Consider the following 19,386-nt stretch of genomic DNA (forward strand, 5'->3'; position numbering starts at 1 on the left):
AAATCTAGCTGTGCTTTTTAAAGATTTAAGCAAATGACTGAAAACTTGCAATTCGATTTTTAAATGTATTTGATTTTTATATGTATTTAGAGATTGTTAGAATTCAGTTAGGTTCAGTCAGGTTTTACATGCTGTGGGAGAAAAAGAATAAAGGTTGTGGGTTTTTTTTGGTTAAATTTATGTCAGAAGGACATAATGGTTTTTCTTGAAATGAGAACAAAACTCAAAAGCATTTAAAACCGAAACCAATGATATTCTTCCAACAAGATAGCTTTGGGACTGAAGTATATCCTAACGGAATGGAGGATTGAAATGTGTTTTCCTTACAAGAGAGACATATGCTCCAATCTGCTGAGAATTCTCCTCAGTCATGCGTTGCTTCTTTAACTAGCATGGTTGTTAAACATAGATCCTCTCTGTCTTTCTTGCTAGCCTTCATCACTGTAGTAGCAGAGTGCCTCCCATCTATATAAAAGTAGGAATAGCAATCTCATTCTACCTTCCTAGCTTGTTGGAGGTATAGTTACATGTTTGTGATACTTAGAGGGAAAGCTAAGTTGAGGGACTGGTGCTTGCCTCTAGTTCTGAATGTAGTTGAGATCCATTGTCATTCTTATCTTTTCTAGTAGTGAGTTCTGCAATCTTTGTTCAGCTCAGGCGAAAGTTCCATCCCCTGCACTTTTGAGCCTTCTCTTATTGGTTGACAATTTCACTATTATGATGAAGCATAACTGTGTATAATCACAGAGTGGTGGTGGTTGTGAATGGAGTGGTGCTCTTTTGGATCAGTCCCATAGAAAGTTTTGAATAGTAGAACAGAGACTTTGAATAGTGCTCTGAATACAACAAAAAGCCAGTGCAGGCAGTGGAGTACTGAGATGGTGAGCTCATTGTGACCTGGGGTGGCTGAGTAGGTGGGCTGCAGCAATTTATATGAATTGGACTTTTTTCAAGATGTATGGATTCATTCCTGGATTAGATGAATTACAGTAATCAAGCATGGAGGTCACGTATCCATAAATAACCACATCCAGCTCTTGGTCTGAAAAGATGGGGTGAAGATGTCAGATTAATTGTAAATGGACGTGCCTGTCTTCTGATCCAGTGGTAATAAGGAGACCAACAGGACTCTTGCAGAAAGTGTGAGGTAATGTAGTGAATATCTGTTTGTTAGTGATAATTCCTGTACCCTGCGGAAGAATCTCTTTCCCGCTTTTGGTTGTTCCACAGCTGTTAACTGACAGTAGTGCTATTATGCTAACAGTGTCTAGTATTGTATTCCTTTTTCAGTGAATACTTCCACTGAAGTCAATAGGGATTTTGCTTGGGCAAGAAGTGTGGGGGATCTGGTCCCAACTAGACACTGCTTATGATGGTACAGTATTGAAGTAAAAGGAGAAGAAATACGGTTTTGTGGTGGAGCCATTTCTTTCCGTCCCAATTGCAAGTTCACCTCATGTATTCTGCTTTTCCTTCCAGGAGTAAAAAGGTGTCTACAATCTGCTTGCCTGTGGTATTCTTTTCTTTTCCTTAGAGGCATGTTAATATCTCATGGATCGCTTTTGAAAACCATTCAGTATAGGAAACAATTCTTCAGATATAATTTTTATTTTCTTTTATTTCTCCTCTCCTGCTCTTAATATTGAAGACAAACATCCTGTTTTCATGGATGTCCCTAATGGTTCATTTATCCCTGATGTGTTTTCTTCAGTTAATGTAATTGCTATTTTTTGTGACCTCATAATTGGTTGCTCTGGAAAGGACATGATGTAGCAAAAGGAACATTCTTTCTTTAGATGAATATCTGGGAGCAGAAAATTTCTGATAAATATTTTGTTATTAAAAAAATGTTTAAAATTGTAAATGTTACAATATACATGTTCATAACACTTTTCAATAACATATCTGAGAGTGACTTTATATTCGTATAATATCAAATAAATATAAAACCATATGGGGCAGGAATTAAATTTGTATGCTATTTCCCCACGAAAAACTAGGGCAGAAAATATAGAAAAGCAAAAAGCTCTCTCCAAGCAGAGTGTTTTTCCTGGTGTTGGAAGGTCTTTAAGAAGCTGAGCATTACAGCACTGTGCTGTGAATCTTCTCCATTCACCAGGACTAAACTGTGATACCTCAGTGCACTAGTCAGTGAGTATAAAACACAATCCAAAGAGAGCTGAAATAAAAGAGAACTCCTAATTCTCTCATGGGATGTTGGGCTCAGCACACAATAGGGAAGGCACTGTGATGACGCCAAATGCTCTTCTGGGGCATTCAAGCTCAATTTAACTTCCACTACTAACCCTGCTTTCATGAAAATACTGCCAAGTGCGGAAGGGAGTGAGACAACTCAACCATATCTTAGGACAAGTTAGTTTTAGCCATTTGAATTGAATTTTAATAGATTAATTTGGAAATCTACTCAACCTGAAATTTCATTTAATAGGAACATGCAGAATTGTAATATGAATTAGACTGGAAATATTTATTTCAATAAACTTTTATAGACAATGGGCCTTAATAGGCCTCAAAGTGGCATATTCAAGTCGATGTATGTTACTGTCGTTTTCAGTGGTGAGCACTGTGGTGTTAGAAACCAAAGGTAGAGGACAAAATGATATTCTAGTTCCCATAGCAGAAGTGTCATGTCTATGCTGTCTTTTGTACAGGGTTGGAGATCAGGAAGCACTGAAAATTGATCAGTATTGTTGTGCTGTTTTTCTAGCAACCTTGCACCCTGATTTTGAGCTGGAAAAGAAAAGAGAAATCTAGTAGTGGCATTAGGCATAGGTGCCTTAGGAAGTCACCTAGGCCTAGGATACAATGCTATGGAGAGTGCCAAAACAATCCTGTAAAGGCTTTATTTGACCTTTTTTCCTTGTTTTGATGTTCATGAAGCAAATTTCAATTTTGCTGTGTCTGGCCAACAAAAGACACTGTCACAGATTTTCACAAGGATTTAGGCATTGCTGTGCTCAGTGCTGCAACACCTAAGCCTCATTTTCAAAAGGAATTTACACACTTAGGAAACAAAATCCAATGGAGTCAATGGGGTTTAGGTTCCTAAGTGCCTAAATTCCTTTTGAAAAAGGAGGCTTAGGCTCCTAAATCATTTAGCTGGGACAATGATGGGCGCAGCAATGCCTAATTTCCCTTTAAAAATCTGGGTCACTCTGCTCCAAAGAGAGATGAAATAAAAGAAAACTCCTAATGCTCTCATGGGATGTTAGCAGCCAGTAGCCACCACTCACCTGCAGTAGAGAACAGAAGTTGTGTGTACTGCCTTCTGGGAGAATGCAGCAGCAACAGCTGCTGTCGTCCTTCTCTCTTCTCCCCCTCCCACAACCTGAGACCTTATAAAAAGAAATTTCAGGCTAATCACAGACCAGGCAATGAATGAAAGGAGAAGACCCATGGATAAATGAAAGTGTGTCTGTGTGCAGGGGGGGTGGGAGGAGGTGGGAACAGCGTGATTTGCATGTGGGAAAGATCCAGGAACAAAGGAGTAGAAATTGTCTCTAGAAGGTGAAGGGCATGAAGAAACCTCATGAGCCCATCTCAAGAGGCATTTGGCTAAACAAATAGACTGACCAGTTTGAACTCCCAGGAGTTCATCTCTGGAGGTGGAGGGTAGAAGGTCTTGGAATACATCTACCATTTAATGGGTCTGTGTGTGATATTTGGAGGAGGGAAAAAAGAATAAATTTAGGGAGGGAAATGGGTGTGAGGGAACAAGGAGTGTGCCATAGAGAACAAATAGGAGGAATGTAAAATATGCTAAATACCGAAAAAGAGGAAAAGAAATGAGACCCAATGGAAGAGGGAAATAGATGGGATGAGAATGGAGAGAGATGTGGGAAGAGAGAAGAAAATAACATAAAGGAATAAGGAAAATGAGAGAGAGAAAGGAGATAGACCAAATATAGGAGACAAAGTCTAAGAAAGATGGAAGAAGGGGAAAAATAGAAAAGAGAGTAAGGAAGGGAAACCACTTGAAGGTTGATACATTCTTATTTGATTTATTTTATTAATGTACCTGCATTTTAGGGATACCTCTTGAAGATGTGATATGAGATGTGATTTATTCTATCTGTTACTTAAAATCAAATATCAACATCTCTTCATTTTGGTAAGAAATGAGAAAAAATCTTCTGCTAGAGTACCAGTGCACCTAAAACTGACTCTGAAAAAGTTAAAGAAAATCTTATCCTTATCCTATGTAAAGTGCCTATGTACAGTTTGATGCTTATTGTTTAGTTGTTGGTGATTTTTAAACTAGATTTATCATTAGAGGCTGAATGAAGAGATCACATTTGTTTGTTTGGGTGGGGGACACACCATATACCAGATGAGGACATATTACATTTTCTACCCCAGCCTTATAACCTCTTCTGGCTCTCTCCCCCCTGCAACTTCAGCGCCCTTTTCTCCTCCTACTTTTTTGCCATAGTTGGCCACAGCAGCTGCACCTATCCTCATCTAACCTTTTGTTCACCAACCCACGTTCTTTCTGATCCACTTCCTCTTGTCTGGACGGGATACCATTTCATCTTGTGCTTCAGATTTCCTCTCAGGAGTGCAACCGCATCAAAGCAGAGGAAAAGGAAAATGAGGCTGATGGGTGAAATATCAGGCTGGTGGGCCTGACTTCAGTGGTAAGGGTCCAGTCCCACAAGGTGTTGCGTATTCTGAACTCCCATTGGTTTTACTAGAAGTTGCAGAAACCTGGCACCTTACAGGAAAGGGTGCCAAGGCCGGAGGCAAGAAAAGAATAGAGCAGGAGACATCAAAGTGGCCTTTTAGACAGAGGTAGCTGAACATCTTTCTAGATGGTTCTACTGAAATAGGGACAGAATTGGTTTTATGGAGCTGATTAGGGCACTGCGGCAGTAATTCCAAACAGTGACAACATGGTAAACTAGGACATGTGATTACCCAAACTTAAAGATCCATTTTTCCTCTCACGTGAGTTTCGCATGACTGAGGTCTTGTCTGCACTTCGGGGGGCTACAGCAGCATAGATGCAGCTATCCTGCTGTAACCCCACGGTATTGATGCAGACTACAGCAATGGAAGGAATTTTTCCATCACTGTAGGAACTCTGCCTCCCTTAGTGATGGTAGTTAGCTCCACGGAAATATTCCTCCATTGACCACAGGTGTTATGTCAGCACAATTACGTCAGTTGCGGGTGAAAAATTTGGCATAGCTGGGGCATTCAAGGCGGAGAATTTTTTATCCTTCTGAGCAATGTCAATCTAAGTTTTTAGTGTAGATCAGGCCTTATTGGATTTAGTTTTGATTTGCACTGTTATAAATGAAAGAAGACTCGGGCCCAATGTGTAATTTTTCTACAAGATAAAAATTCCATTTGAAAAACTAACTCACTATCATTTGTACAGCGATAAGGAAAATTGAATTAATTATATTCCTGTCTAATCCATCTTGGCATCAGAGCACAATATTTAAGATTGACCATAATAACTGTAGACATAAAATCTAGTAGAAGGAAACGGCATTAAACAGTGTAATGCCTGTCTTTTTTTTGTTTTTGCACTCCGGATCAGCACATCTGTGTGTCTCATTTGGTGTACAGATGACATTTAATATTTTCTCTTTTTACAGGATATTTAAGAATGTAAATTGCTGTTAAAATTGTTTGAATCTAGTCTTTTAAGTGTTAAGAATGTAAGCTTCATGGTTGGATCATGACTTTGTGTTTGTGTGTGTGTTTAAATTCATCCAAGTTTAATAGTCGCTAAATTTAATCCAGTATTGAGAAGACAAACACTCAATAGAGCAGAGAAGGATTTAAAGGGAAAAGAGTCTGCATTGCATTTCATATTTAGTTACTGCTGATGTGCTGTAGTTACATTTACACATGAATTTTGAACTGACTGTATGGTTCAAGCATTCATTAGTACAGTAGATTTTTAGACGCTTCACTACTTATAGACATTGTTAAATATTCCTAAATGAACATCTTGCTTGCAAAATCTGCTCACTAAATTATTCAAATGAATCTAGTTATGTGTTCTTTACTAATCCCACAGTATACTGTAAAATTAGTCATGGATTACTGTCTGCATCTGGTTGGTGCTACTGGGAGTGATGTAATTTCATTCTTTTGTCACAAGAATAGATACAGTTAATGACTTTAATTGGGTTCATTGCTTAGTATACCTGAAAATAGTTCCATGTTTGACTTCAGGGGGATTTTAAGGCTTTGTTTTAGTTAGCCCATTTTGAAACTATATGTTTTAAAATTATTTTTTGGGAAATGGGACCGTTTAGTTATGCATAGCGAGACAATAGTCAGTGGTATTTTTTTAATTGATCACTTTATGAAGTAACTTTATCTTTTTTATTTCACATATACTAGCTGTTACATTTTTCTTTAAACGGTCTTTTTTTAAAATGTGTTAAAAGTAGGCTTAAAAGATTTGTTGTGATTCCTTTAAAAAAAGAAAACGAGTACTTGTGGCACCTTAGAGACTAACCAATTTATTTGAGCATAAGCTTTCGTGAGCTACAGCTCACTTCATCGGATGCATACTGTGGAAAATACAGAAGATGTTTCTTTAAGGCTTAAAAGTCTTTTACTATTTATCTGTATACTTTATGCATAAAATGGGTATCTTTATATAACGTCCACATATGTCTCTTCTTTAAAACAGCTTCCATGGCTATCGTTTTTTAATAATCATTTTTTTTACCCTGAATGAAATAGACTTGATAAAACTGTCTTGTTTTTTTAATGCAACAACAGATTTTTGTTGTGGTTAAATACGGCTCTAGAGAAATAACTTGAGAGTCTAAACATGTCTGGAAAATTTAGGCTCAGGGATACTATATTATCAAATAAGGATGTGACAGGTTTAAAGGTGAAAGAGATTTGTCATATTTATATTAATGCGTGTAAACTAATTTGTCCTGTATTTTGTAGCCTCATTTGTGACATTTTGTATCGCATTATGATGCACATCAGAGCATGTTGGCACATATTTCAATAGGCTGGTGATGCAGAGCCTTCCCTACTATTACTGCTTTTCAATGTAGAAATGAAGGGTTTTTGTCCAGTGTTGGATATCTCTTCTCTCAAAAACACAAGAAGAAAGAATTGGTTTTTTTCACCCAACAGCATTGGTGCTTGCATATCATTGGGAGCCAGAAATCATATCTGGGCAAAATTACATATCAAACTCAATATACTTTATCACCATGGTAATTTCAGCCAAACTAGTTCTTTCTATAAATGGTAATAAGGGAGGAGAGAAGGTAATACACCAAACCCTCACTAGAACGTAGGGTTCGGGATCCATGTGCGGTACTGCGTTAATGCAGGGACCGTGTTATAGCGGGGGCCACGATACCATAGATCCCAAGTTAAATATTTAAATTTGGGATCCATCGCCGCGACCGCGCTATATGCGAATCCACGCTATAGTGGTGCGCGCTCTAGTAAGGGTCCGCTGTATGTCATTTGAAAGATGCACATATGCATAAATGTGCTTTAAAAGTTTTTATAGGTAACAAAATTATAATTTGTTTTCCTATAGGTATAAGAAGTTTTCTTTAATATTTTTAAATATATATACACACACTACACATACACGAGAAAGAGAGAGATGGGGAACTTAGGCACAGGGAGATGAAGATCAGAAATTTCCACTCCTTTTGGGTGCCCAATTTGAGATATCTAGGACCTGATTTTTCAAAGTACATACCACTATATAGCACTTTATACATTCAAAGCACAGCTCTCATTGATTGATTTCAGTTGCAGTTGTGAACACTCAGCATGTCTGCACATCAGACACCAGTGACTCAGTTCAGGCCCCAAGAAAATGAGGAATTCAAAATTAGTGACTCCCTGTGAAAAATTGAATTTAAGAGCCCACCACATACAAACTCTGTGGCAGAGGCAGAGATATACAATCCATTTCTCAGGGCAACACTCAACTGCCTTAACCCTGAGACCATCATTTCTCTTCCTGCAATCTCTTGCCTCGTTCACCCTTTCCAATTTCTGCAACAAATAAAGCATGGGTTATACCAGAGTCTCCTTCACTACAAACAGTGATTCATCCCCAGAGCAAGTCCATTCTGTCCGCTGCAAGCCATAGGGGTCCTGTGGAAAAAACAGTATGCGATCATGTAATTAAAGACAGTATGCATTATGATATACACGGGCAACCTTAATTCTGTCATTTTCTAACTTTTGAGTTCTTGACTTTGAAACCTTAATATTGCTCTTTAATCATAGGGGTGTGTGTGTGTCTAGTTTCCTATATTTTTAAAAAAGCAAAATGATTTTTTTTCCCATTATACAGTATCATATTGATACCCACATGGATCATCAGCAGGGTTTGGAAATTTTAGATCCACTGTACAGATCTCTGCCACTTGAGCTAATGGATAATTGATAGCAGTCACAGGTTGTCATCTTCTATGGATACTTTGCCTTTTGGTTTCACAAATATTTGCTGGCAGCATGGGAATGATGAGACTCGGGGAATTTGGGTTCTATCCCAGGCTCTGGAGGGGAGTGTGCTATAGTGGTCACTGTCTGTTCTGCCCTATCCTCTCCTTGTCCCAGGCTGCTCGCTTCTCCCCACCCCCGGCTTCTTGTCTCTGGCCTAGTCTCCTTAACTACCTAGAACTAGTCTTCATTTCTCAGGATTCTTAACCCAGTTCCAGTCTACTTGCCTGCCAAGTGCGAGGCCCATCACGCTGGATTCCCAGTCCCAATCTCCTTGCCCAGACATTCTCAGCCCTGCCTATAATAAAGGCTGTGTATGTTAAGGTGTATATGAAAATTATAGACATGTAATGTATCTCTTTCTTCCATTATTGGTATGTTGCTTGTTAGCTTAGACTGTAAGATCTTTGGAACAGGGACTGTGCTCTTCTGTGGATGAGAACCCATTGTGGATGCTGCTTAATACAAGTAATGATAAATAGTGAAGAAAACTGTGTAGATTCACTGGAATATACAATCCATGACTCATAAGTCTTTTTCATGGTTTGTAAAAGCCTCAATCTTCATGTTTAAATACAAATAAATTGTGCTTTTTTGCCAAGAGAACAATATATTTATTACAAATTCCAAGTAGTTCAGGTTGATTTAGTTAAATGTCCACTCACATAAACTAGAGCCCCGCTATTGCAGTGATTGTCACCTTTATAAATACAGACAGTAGTAAGAAAAGATCTCATATTTAATGAATCTTTTAAGATGCACCTAATTTTTTTAAAGTGTAAATAGTAAGTTGGATAAAATGGTACAGAATTCATGGAAGGCTTAAATTAAAAGGTGCCATGAATGGCTAATGTAAGTGGAAGTAACCTTACAGAAGATGGTTTAATAGGCCATTGTTTGATTTATTTTTTTAAATTCTAAGCTTCAGTGAAACCTACAGATAAAGGCATGGTTCTTTTTTAATGAATGACTTCTTAGGAGTAGCAAAGAGTCCTGTGGCACCTTATAGACTAACAGACTTATTGGAGCATAAGCTTTCGTGGGTGAATACCCACTTCGTCGGATGCATGTCTTCTTCTTCTTAGGAGTAGAAGTCCTTGTTTGAATGTGAGTGAAGATCTGGTAAATTTTTATGTTTTGTCTCTTGGGCTTATTATAGCATTGCCTGTTATACGCCATGCCTCTCTGTGACCATTTGCTTGTCAGTTAATATAACATAACTCTGATTGTGTTTTTGTGAAATGCATATTCAGAAGCATGGTAAGCATTTTTTCATAATAATTTTGTATCAATGAATGTGCCTTGTTTAAAATAGTATGTTCAGGTGTTATGACAGATAATAAGGCTTTTTTACATTGTATTCAATATGTTTCACTGTATTGACTCTACATCATTGGATGACTTCAGTGAGAGCTATTGGGTGATCAACACTTTCAAAAATCAGGCCACTTATTTATCTCTTCATTTAAATATGGATTTAAGAGCCTAACTTTAGACACCCATTTTGGAAATCCTGGTCTGTTTTTGATGTATGTTTGTTTATACCTTTTTATTTCAGTGACTAACAGGATGTTATTGTTAAAACTCAGCACTTTTGGAGTGGCATAAGAAGGTCCCAGAAGTCCCTAGTGCAAGAATAGGTTGGGGCCCCCTTCCTGATTCTGAAATCTGAGCCCCCGAACCTACCCCACTGTCTCCCAGCACCTCTCATTCCTCCAACAGCTCACTGCACTGCACCATAACACATCCTATGTGCTCCCAACCCCTGACCCGTAGATCCCCAGCACTTCCTGCTCACCCATAGCCCAGCAACAACTCATCACCCAGCTTTGTTTCCTGACCACTCCCTGGCACCACTTGAGCTATGCAGTTCCAGCCAGTAGTTTTGCACAGCAACTCAGCTCCATCCATCACCTGCCCTGCCCTCACATAGTGTCGGCCAAATCTGAGTAATGAGTGATGTTGCGACCTGGCACATGGGGTTGCAACACTCCTTAGGTTCAGCCCAACCGCCCCTCTATCATGACAGAGGGGCAGCTGGGCAAACCTGAGTGGCACTGTGACCCTGCATATACTGTTTCGCTGCCACTCAAATTTGACCCAGCTGCCCTTCCATCCAACAGAGATGCACTAGAACCAAATTTGTGTGAGTGTGTTGAGCCACTCTGTCTAGTTGGCCCCATAACCTTGTGGACCTTGACATGACTGCAGCACTTTGCACTATTGTAGCTACTTTATTGCACCCTCACCCCTTAAAATACGTTGTGTGGGCTAACAATGGACATCCTCCAAGATCGGCACATCCTCCACAAAAAATACAAGCAAGAATAGAATTGACATTCCTAATATTTCACTATAAAAAACAAAATAAACAAAACCAAGCAGTGTAAAATAAATAAATAAAAAAAATAAAAATAAAAGCCCCACCATTTCAACTCTCTTTATACATCATAAGGAAGAGCTTTGAAAAAAAATGTGTAGAACACTCTTACGGGCAGAATTGACTAGATTTTTCATTCATTTTACAGGAAAAACTATAATCCATTGGGTTGACAGAGTGACCTCCAGTGGACAGTAATGCTATCATCCTGCAGCTGAGTGTTGTTTTTCTGCAAATCACTTTTATACCCATTGGGCAATATTTTTTTGCCAATAACCTCAGAAAAAATGTCTAAAGTGCCTAAATCACATTTTCAAAGGAGACATAGGCACTTAAGAGTCTTAGGTGCTTAACTAATTTTTGAAAATGGTACCTACACTCCTAATGCATTTAGATCCTTTAAAATTTTTTACCCCTACACTTCAATTAGAATTTTGTCTTTTATTAATTTTTTGTCTCAATTTCTCTAAGCAGTTTATTTACTGTGAAAATAATGTTATTAAAATGAGAGGGGTTAAATGGCAATCCATAAATTCTGCATGAAGTCATTCTGTACAGTAGTTTGCAGTTTGTACCATGACTAGATTTGGGGGTACACGGAGTAAAATATTGCCCGAGAATAAAATCAGTTCTTAATAAACACCTCCCAATATATATATTTGCTTTTCATTTCATTTCTTGCATGACTATTCATTTAAATAACTTTTATAGAATCTTAAATAACTAAACCGAAGTGTACAGATGAAGCAAGATCTTTCTCTAAAATTATATCTCTGCACATTTGTGATAAAATGCTAGTGTAACTCTTCTCCCCTTCACTCCACAGTTTCACTGTTTGAGTGTTCATAACACCATTTGTTTTTGGAGAACCAAGACTGCATTTAGGATTGTTTGAGTCACAAGTATAAAGTAGGATTTGAGGTTCCTGGCTGCATATATAAAACGGCATAAATATGTTATGGGTAACTTACCCTGTCTCATACTATTATCTGTACTGCTGCACTCTGAACCTTGGCATTTGCAGTGCTCCGCCTTTCTTGGGTACTCCAAACCACTACTTTGAGGTAATTTGTTTTCTGTGACTTCACAAGTACATTTTACTTTGTAAAGACATCTAAAATACAATTACTGACAGTGAAACATGCGTAGAGTTTTGTCAGACACACAGATTTATAGATTTTGGAAAGAGCATTTATTTAATCACTGTGGTGCGGCAGATAGGTCCCACCCTGGCAACAAGGGCATTAATGAGGCAGATAGGCCCCACGCCAGCAAAGAGAGGATTAAGGAGAGCCTGGGGATCCAGATGGCTCCAAGCCACTACACCTGCAGCAAATGTCAGGCATGGAGAGGGGAGTTGAAAGAAGCCCAGTCCAGGGCTTCAGCTGAACAAAGAAGCAGAGCTCTGCTGCTCTTAATCAGAGAGAAGTCTGGTTGCTGCCTAGAGACTGAAGTAGCTTGCTAGCTGGATAACCCCTGCTAAGGGATGACCAAACCCTGGGGATGAATCAGTGGAAGCACAGACTGCTTGTAGATAAGCCCTGCATAGGGGTTTGTTGGATGGTGTCAGTTGCGGTTGTTTTGGTTCCTAATATCCTTTGGACCTTAACACCTCAGAAGGGGTAGGACTGACGTATGCCTTTGCGAGAAGAAATACCTTTGTACTACCTTCACTATGCATTATATCTTTCTGTAATTATAAATCGAACTGCATGACTGCTGCCTCTTGGAGTTGAAATCAGATGTGGATTATATGTTGGATGTTTCTGAATTTATCTCAGTGAGGAAAAAGTGAGAGAGGGTTGTATACCTTGTGGTAGTGCTGCCTGTTGGATTTTTGTGTGGAGAGGAAAGTTTTATTATTGAAAATTGTATCTACCTTTTAAAAAATTGCATTCTTGTGACGGTATATTTTCTGTTTTTTACCAACTGGTACTTCTTGTGATAAGAGTGTGGCCTGAAATTATGGTATATCAAGTGGGATGTAATATGGGGAAAACTTTCACCTATAATTTAAATTAATCCAGTCATTCTTCTTCACAGGGAAAGAACACAGATCCATTACAATGGGTCTTACCCTTACTTGCAGCTCCTAGGAGGCAGAACCAGACCTGTCAGTCCTGGCAGACTGGGAGTAGTCATACCTGAGAAGATCCATCTGCCTCCAGCAGCTGCAAGAAGGATTTACCAGAGCTTCTGCTTAGCACAATGAGAAAACAAACAAATGGGGAGGGATAGCTCAGTGGTTTGAGCATTGGCCTGCTAAACCCAGGGTTGTCAGTTCAATCCTTGAGGGGGCCATTTAGGGATCTGGGGCAAAAATTGGGGATTGGTCCTGCTTTGAGCAGGGGGTTGGACTAGATGACCTCCTGAGGTCCCTTTCAACCCTTATATTCTATGATTCTATGAAAAGCACTAGAAAGGGATCCTCCTTATTCTTAATAGTCATCTTATGGGAATCTAAGCATTACTGAGCTCTTATTTAATCTCAGGAGCTCGGCGACAAGCTTGCTGGAAATACCACTTCTGATACTGAGGTAACGGGCTTTTGCTGCTTGCAGTACAGCATGTCCATGTGGGCTTCTCTGACAGGGACACCTCATCGGCAACCAGAGGAATAGAGAAGCAGGCAGGAAAGAGTGCAAAAATGCGTGGGCTAACCATATCTTGCTCATATATTGTAGGCTGGCCATGCCCAATCTGCTGGGCCAACAGGACCCTGCACATTCTGCAGGTGCAAATTTTCTTTCAGATTCCCTCTTCAGTAATATCTTGTCTCAAAAATAGGAGGGCACTCTCCCTGTGCCCTACAAAGATGGGGGGGGTGACCTGTAAGGTTAGGGTACCCTCAGTATCCAAGTCTTCAGAGATTGATTTCTCTCTTCTTTCTCCATCCCTTCTTCCCTGACCACGTTCTCCCATCAAAATCTGAGAAATTGGGAAAGGCATCAGGGAAGGATGCTACAGATTCTGATTGCAGGGGTCACTCCTGCATAGAGAGGAATTTCTAAAGTTCAGTTTTCCCAGTAAAACAAGTAACAAGGGGTGTAGGGAAGTTCACCATAATACATTTTTTTCTGCAGCTCAGCATCTCCCACAATGGTGATATGTATGGGCATTTCCCCTCCTGTCTGCAGTTTCTGGAGGTAGTTCATATCTATAGCACAGCCCATGCTAGCCATGTCCCCCTCTCTGGCTTGCTACTCGATCTTCTGCCGCAATGGCAGCAGTCAAGTAATGGTTTACTTTGCTCCCGACTTTTCTTTGCCAGCATTTTTTTGTTGTCTGTTTTTTTTTGAGCATTGGTGAGTGATTTTTCTTTAGTCTTTCTTCTCTCCCCCATCTTGGCTTAGGTGTTGAGCACTGGAGTGGTCTCAGTCACCCAGAGCCAGCACTGCAGTGCCTCTCTTCCAGATTTCTCTGTCACCTCTCTGGCAGGGCAGAGCTGTCTTGCAAACACCAGGCAGGGAGGCAGCTTTCACCGGCTCTTTAGAGGGCAAATTATGTCCTTCCTATCCTCAGTGAGCATGTTGGTACAGGCTAAGTCAGGCTGGTATGTTGTGGGCCCCACGGAGCTGCGACTCCAACATGGAAAAGCTCAAGCAGGAACTACAAAACAGAACAGGAAGAGACTCCAAAGATGAGGAGCACTTCAGCCAGACAGCCCAAGGGATAAGTCCTGGGACAGAACAGAACCAGAAAGACAAAGCCTTAAGGGGCACCAGGGCATGTGTGTGTCCCCTCATGTTATACCAATAAATTAAAAACCAGCAGGATCTTATTAAAGGGAAAAAGGCAAAATACCACATTTATTGTGAATACAGAAAGAATCATAGTAAGCAGTTATTATAAGCTATAACATTCCATTCAATCTCATATTTATTCACACATTCATTCATACAAACACACACACAGGTTCTGCAAGGTTGTTATCATAGTTACCAGCCTTAGAGTTGCTCATGCCAAGCCACTGACCAGGTGGCCTGGACATGAGGAGGGATCAGGGCCTTGTCAGATGCTCATCTGATCCTTCTGGAAGTTGATTTGCAGAATCACACCCCCAAAGTTCTCACTTTCTAGAGTCCATTTTTATAGGAGTTTCTTCCTATGCCAATCTATGGGAATTGCTTCATCATGCTGTTGCTGAATCAGTCAGCAGATGGCACATTCCTGACAGCTCCGTGCTGCTAGATGTTATCTTGTTCTTTGGTTCTCCCATTCTTGAGGCTGTTGGGTGGATTCCAGTCTGCCCTCTGGGGGTCCTCTGGTTATTTCCACTTGACGCCTTCTTCAGCCGATGGACACTGGATTCTTAGGCTGGCACCTCCCTGATCATTCAGTTATTATCCACACCAAGCATCTATCCACATACATCATCTATCTCTATTTTAATCACAATTGTTAATACAACAAAAGGGCAGGGAGTCTCTGGGTGCTGTTTCTGTTGTTACAGAGTATTGCTTTGAGTCTCTCTCTCTGTGAATTGCTTTGAGAACAGACTCTGTCTTAGACTGTACTAACGCAATTAGCAGCTTGCAAGTTTCACACATAGAGGGAGAGAAACAGTACCAAAAACCAAGATACCTCTTAATTAGTAATACCCTGGAATTTAAACTGTGGGGAATCAAAGTCATTTGTGATTTTAATACAGAACTTCTTTAATATGATCCAACACTCACCCCCAAAGTACTAAAATGGATCCTAAATTGCCCTGGGAGAGAAGCAGGGCTCATACTTGGCTCCCCTTTTCCCCCAAATTGATTTAGGGAGCTCTGACAACGAAACCACATAACCCAGTCAAAGGGAGATGGACCCCAAAGGGGAGGACAGTGCGGGAGGCATATTCAGAGGGCTCACAGTGCTGCATAAAGCAAGCCACAAAAGACTGCAGCCAGGGAATGACTCCTGCAAAATGAGCCCAAAAATCCAAAAAGATTAAAAAGGAAAAGAAAAGTACAAAAAGTCTAAGGTATTTGTCCTCTGACTCAACCCTTCCGAGGAAGGGTTGCTCTAGGATACAGGCTTTGAGCAGGACATAGTAAAAATGCAGCAAAGATTTTCTCTCTTTCAGATGTTTGAAACCATGTGCATTAGAAAGATGCTGGTGGTAAACACCAAGAAGAACTCCTTGACTCTCTCCAGAGAGAAATTTCACTTGGGAGTGTACCTGAAAAAGGAGTAAATTCTTCCTGGTTTATATTCCCCAAAAGTCTTTGTTTAACATGTAGTGCATTGCTGCTTTCATGTCTTGTGCTAGAGCCACATATGCATGGTCAAGCTCCCTATTGCCTTCTGTACCATTCAAGATCAGAAAAATCTCCTGGACTGGCTGTCTTTTTTGAAGAGAGATTTTTATTAGCAGTGGCTGTCATGGGAAATGTTTTGTTTCCTCAACCCTTAACAGTCTAAGATTTACAGTAAGAGCAATGATTATATATATACATGGTGGTGTCATGACAGAGTTTAATAATAATTATAATATATATAAACTCTGTGTCACAACACTAGCTCCACCTAAGGCCCTGGAAAGCTAATTTGCAGGCAAAGCAGGTACTATTTACCACTAAATATCCAAGGGGGCAGGCTTTTTGGTGACGTAGTAGGTTGTGCTGCCCTGGAAACCTCCTTTCAGTTCGTTAATTTAAAAAAAAAAAATCTAAGGAGGCTTTTTAGCTCAAATGGAAATATAGACTCTATTGTGGGTCTTGGCACTCTTTGATCCAAATAACAATTATATGAGGAGTTTCTGAGTAGCCCCCGTGTTAGTCTGTATTCGCAAAAAGAAAAGGAGGACTTGTGGCACCTTAGAGACTAACCAGTTTATTTGAGCATAAGCTTTCGTGAGCTACAGCTCACTTCATCAGATGCCTTCAGTGGAAAACACAGTGAGGAGATTTATATAGAATCATAGAATATCAGGGTTGGAAGGGACCCCAGACGGTCATCTAGTCCAACCCTCTGCTCGAAGCAGGACCAATTCCCAGTTAAATCATCCCAGCCAGGGCTTTGTCAAGCCTGACCTTAAAAACCTCTAAGGAAGGAGATTCTACCACCTCCCTAGGTAACGCATTCCAGTGTTTCACCACCCTCTTAGTGAAAAAGTTTTTCCTAATATCCAATCTAAACCTCCCCCACTGCAACTTGAGACCATTACTCCTCGTTCTGTCATCTGCTACCATTGAGAACAGTCTAGAGCCATCCTCTTTGGAACCCCCTTTCAGGTAGTTAAAAGCAGCTATCAAATCCCCCCTCATTCTTCTCTTCTGCAGGCTAAACAATCCCAGCTCCCTCAGCCTCTCCTCATAAGTCATGTGTTCCAGACCCCTAATCATTTTTGTTGCCCTTCGCTGGACTCTCTCCAATTTATCCACATCCTTCTTGTAGTGTGGGGCCCAAAACTGGACACAGTACTCCAGATGAGGCCTCACCAATGTCGAATAGAGGGGAACGATCACATCCCTCGATCTGCTCGCTATGCCCCTACTTATACATCCCAAAATGCCATTGGCCTTCTTGGCAACAAGGGCACAGTGCTGACTCATATCCAGCTTCTCGTCCACTGTCACCCCTAGGTCCTTTTCCGCAGAACTGCTGCCTAGCCATTCGGTCCCTAGTCTGTAGCTGTGCATTGGGTTCTTCCGTCCTAAGTGCAGGACCCTGCACTTATCCTTATTGAACCTCATCAGATATCTTTTGGCCCAATCCTCCAATTTGTCTAGGTCCTTCTGTATCCTATCCCTCCCCTCCAGCATATCTACCACTCCTCCCAGTTTAGTATCATCCGCAAATTTGCTGAGAGTGCAATCCACACCATCCTCCAGATCATTTATGAAGATATTGAACAAAACCGGCCCCAGGACCGACCTTTGGGGCACTCCACTTGATACCGGCTGCCAACTAGACATGGAGCCATTGATCACTACCTGTTGAGCCCGACAATCTAGCCAGCTTTCTACCCACCTTATAGTGCATTCATCCAGCCCATACTTCCGTAACTTGCTGACAAGAATACTGTGGGAGACCGTGTCAAAAGCTTTGCTGAAGTCAAGAAACAATACATCCACTGCTTTCCCTTCATCCACAGAACCAGTAATCTCATCATAAAAGGCGATTAGATTAGTCAGGCATGACCTTCCCTTGGTGAATCCATGCTGGCTGTTCCTGATCACTTTCCTCTCATGCAAGTGCTTCAGGATTGATTCTTTGAGGACCTGCTCCATGATTTTTCCAGGGACTGAGGTGAGGCTGACTGGCCTGTAGTTCCCAGGATCCTCCTCCTTCCCTTTTTTAAAGATTGGCACTACATTAGCCTTTTTCCAGTCATCCGGGACTTCCCCGGTTCGCCACGAGTTTTCAAAGATAATGGCCAATGGCTCTGCAATCACAGCCGCCAATTCCTTCAGCACTCTCGGATGCAACTCGTCCGGCCCCATGGACTTGTGCACGTCCAGCTTTTCTAAATAGTCCCTAACCACCTCTATCTCCACCGCGGGCTGGCCATCTCTTCCCCATTTTGTGATGCCCAGCACAGCAGTCTGGGAGCTGACCTTGTTAGTGAAGGTCACGCAGAACATGAAAAAATGGGTGTTATCATACACACTGTAAGGAGAGTGATCACTTAAGATGAGCTATTACCAACAGGAGTGCGGGGGTGGGCGGGTGGAAGGGGGGAGAAAACCTTTTGTAGTGATAAACAAGGTGGGCCATTTCCAGCAATTAACAAGAATGTCTGAGGAACAGTGTGTATGTGTGTGTGGGGGGAGGGAATAAAGATGGGGAAATAGTTTTACTTTGTGTAATGACCCATCCACTCCCAGTCTCTATTCAAGCCTAAGTTAATTGTATCCAGTTTGCAAATTAATTCCAATTCAGCAGTCGCTCGTTGGAGTCTGTTTTTGAAATTTTTGTTGTAATATTGCGACTTTTAGGTGTGTAATTGAGTGACCAGAGAGATTGAAGTGTTCTCTGATTGGTTTATGAATGTTATAATTCTTGATGTCTGATTTGTGTCCATTTATTCTTTTACGTAGAGACTGTCCAGTTTGACCAATGTACATGGTAGAGGGGCATTGCTGGCACATGATGGCATATATCACATTGGTAGATGTGCAGGTGAACGAGCCTCTGATAGTGTGGCTGATGTGATTAGGCCCTATGATGGTGTCCCCTGAATAGATATGTGGACACAGTTGGCAACGGGCTTTGTTGCAAGGATAGGTTCCTGGGTTAGTGGTTCTGTAGAACCACTTTTCTTTTTAATTATATGAGGGACATCCGTTAGATGATTAAACACACCAAGGGACATGAGAGACAGAAGGGATACTGCAGAAAAACCTTCTTCATTCTTCAAGCACACATGACTACAGTCTGACTACATAGTGTAGTTCCTTGAATAGGGGACAAGTGGCAGAAGATGTTGAAGTGTGGGATCACTACTACATTAGAAAAATGAATCTGAGGCAGAGAGATCCAGCCTAAATGAATCTGAGGCAGAGAGATCCCTAGGGTTAAATGTAACCCCT

General features: G+C 40.8%; 1 protein-coding gene across 8 annotated transcripts in view; it reads left to right on the forward strand.

The window, feature by feature from the left end:
• The window catches only part of COMMD10 (COMM domain containing 10), a 160,515-nt gene that overhangs the window by 90,599 nt on the left and 50,530 nt on the right, over nucleotides 1-19,386 (forward strand). The window contains exon 6 of one of the 8 annotated variants that reach the window (XM_073344761.1): nucleotides 11,013-13,117. The exons of the other annotated variants lie outside the window; for them this stretch is intronic. Coding sequence (XP_073200862.1) covers nucleotides 11,013-11,024 — 12 coding nt within the window. The 3' untranslated portion in view covers nucleotides 11,025-13,117. Of the gene's footprint in view, nucleotides 1-11,012; nucleotides 13,118-19,386 lie in introns of those variants that run through there. 8 annotated transcript variants of the gene reach the window in all.

This window comes from Lepidochelys kempii, chromosome 5 (genome assembly GCF_965140265.1).
Source record: "Lepidochelys kempii isolate rLepKem1 chromosome 5, rLepKem1.hap2, whole genome shotgun sequence".
Classification (NCBI taxonomy): Eukaryota; Metazoa; Chordata; order Testudines; family Cheloniidae; genus Lepidochelys; species Lepidochelys kempii.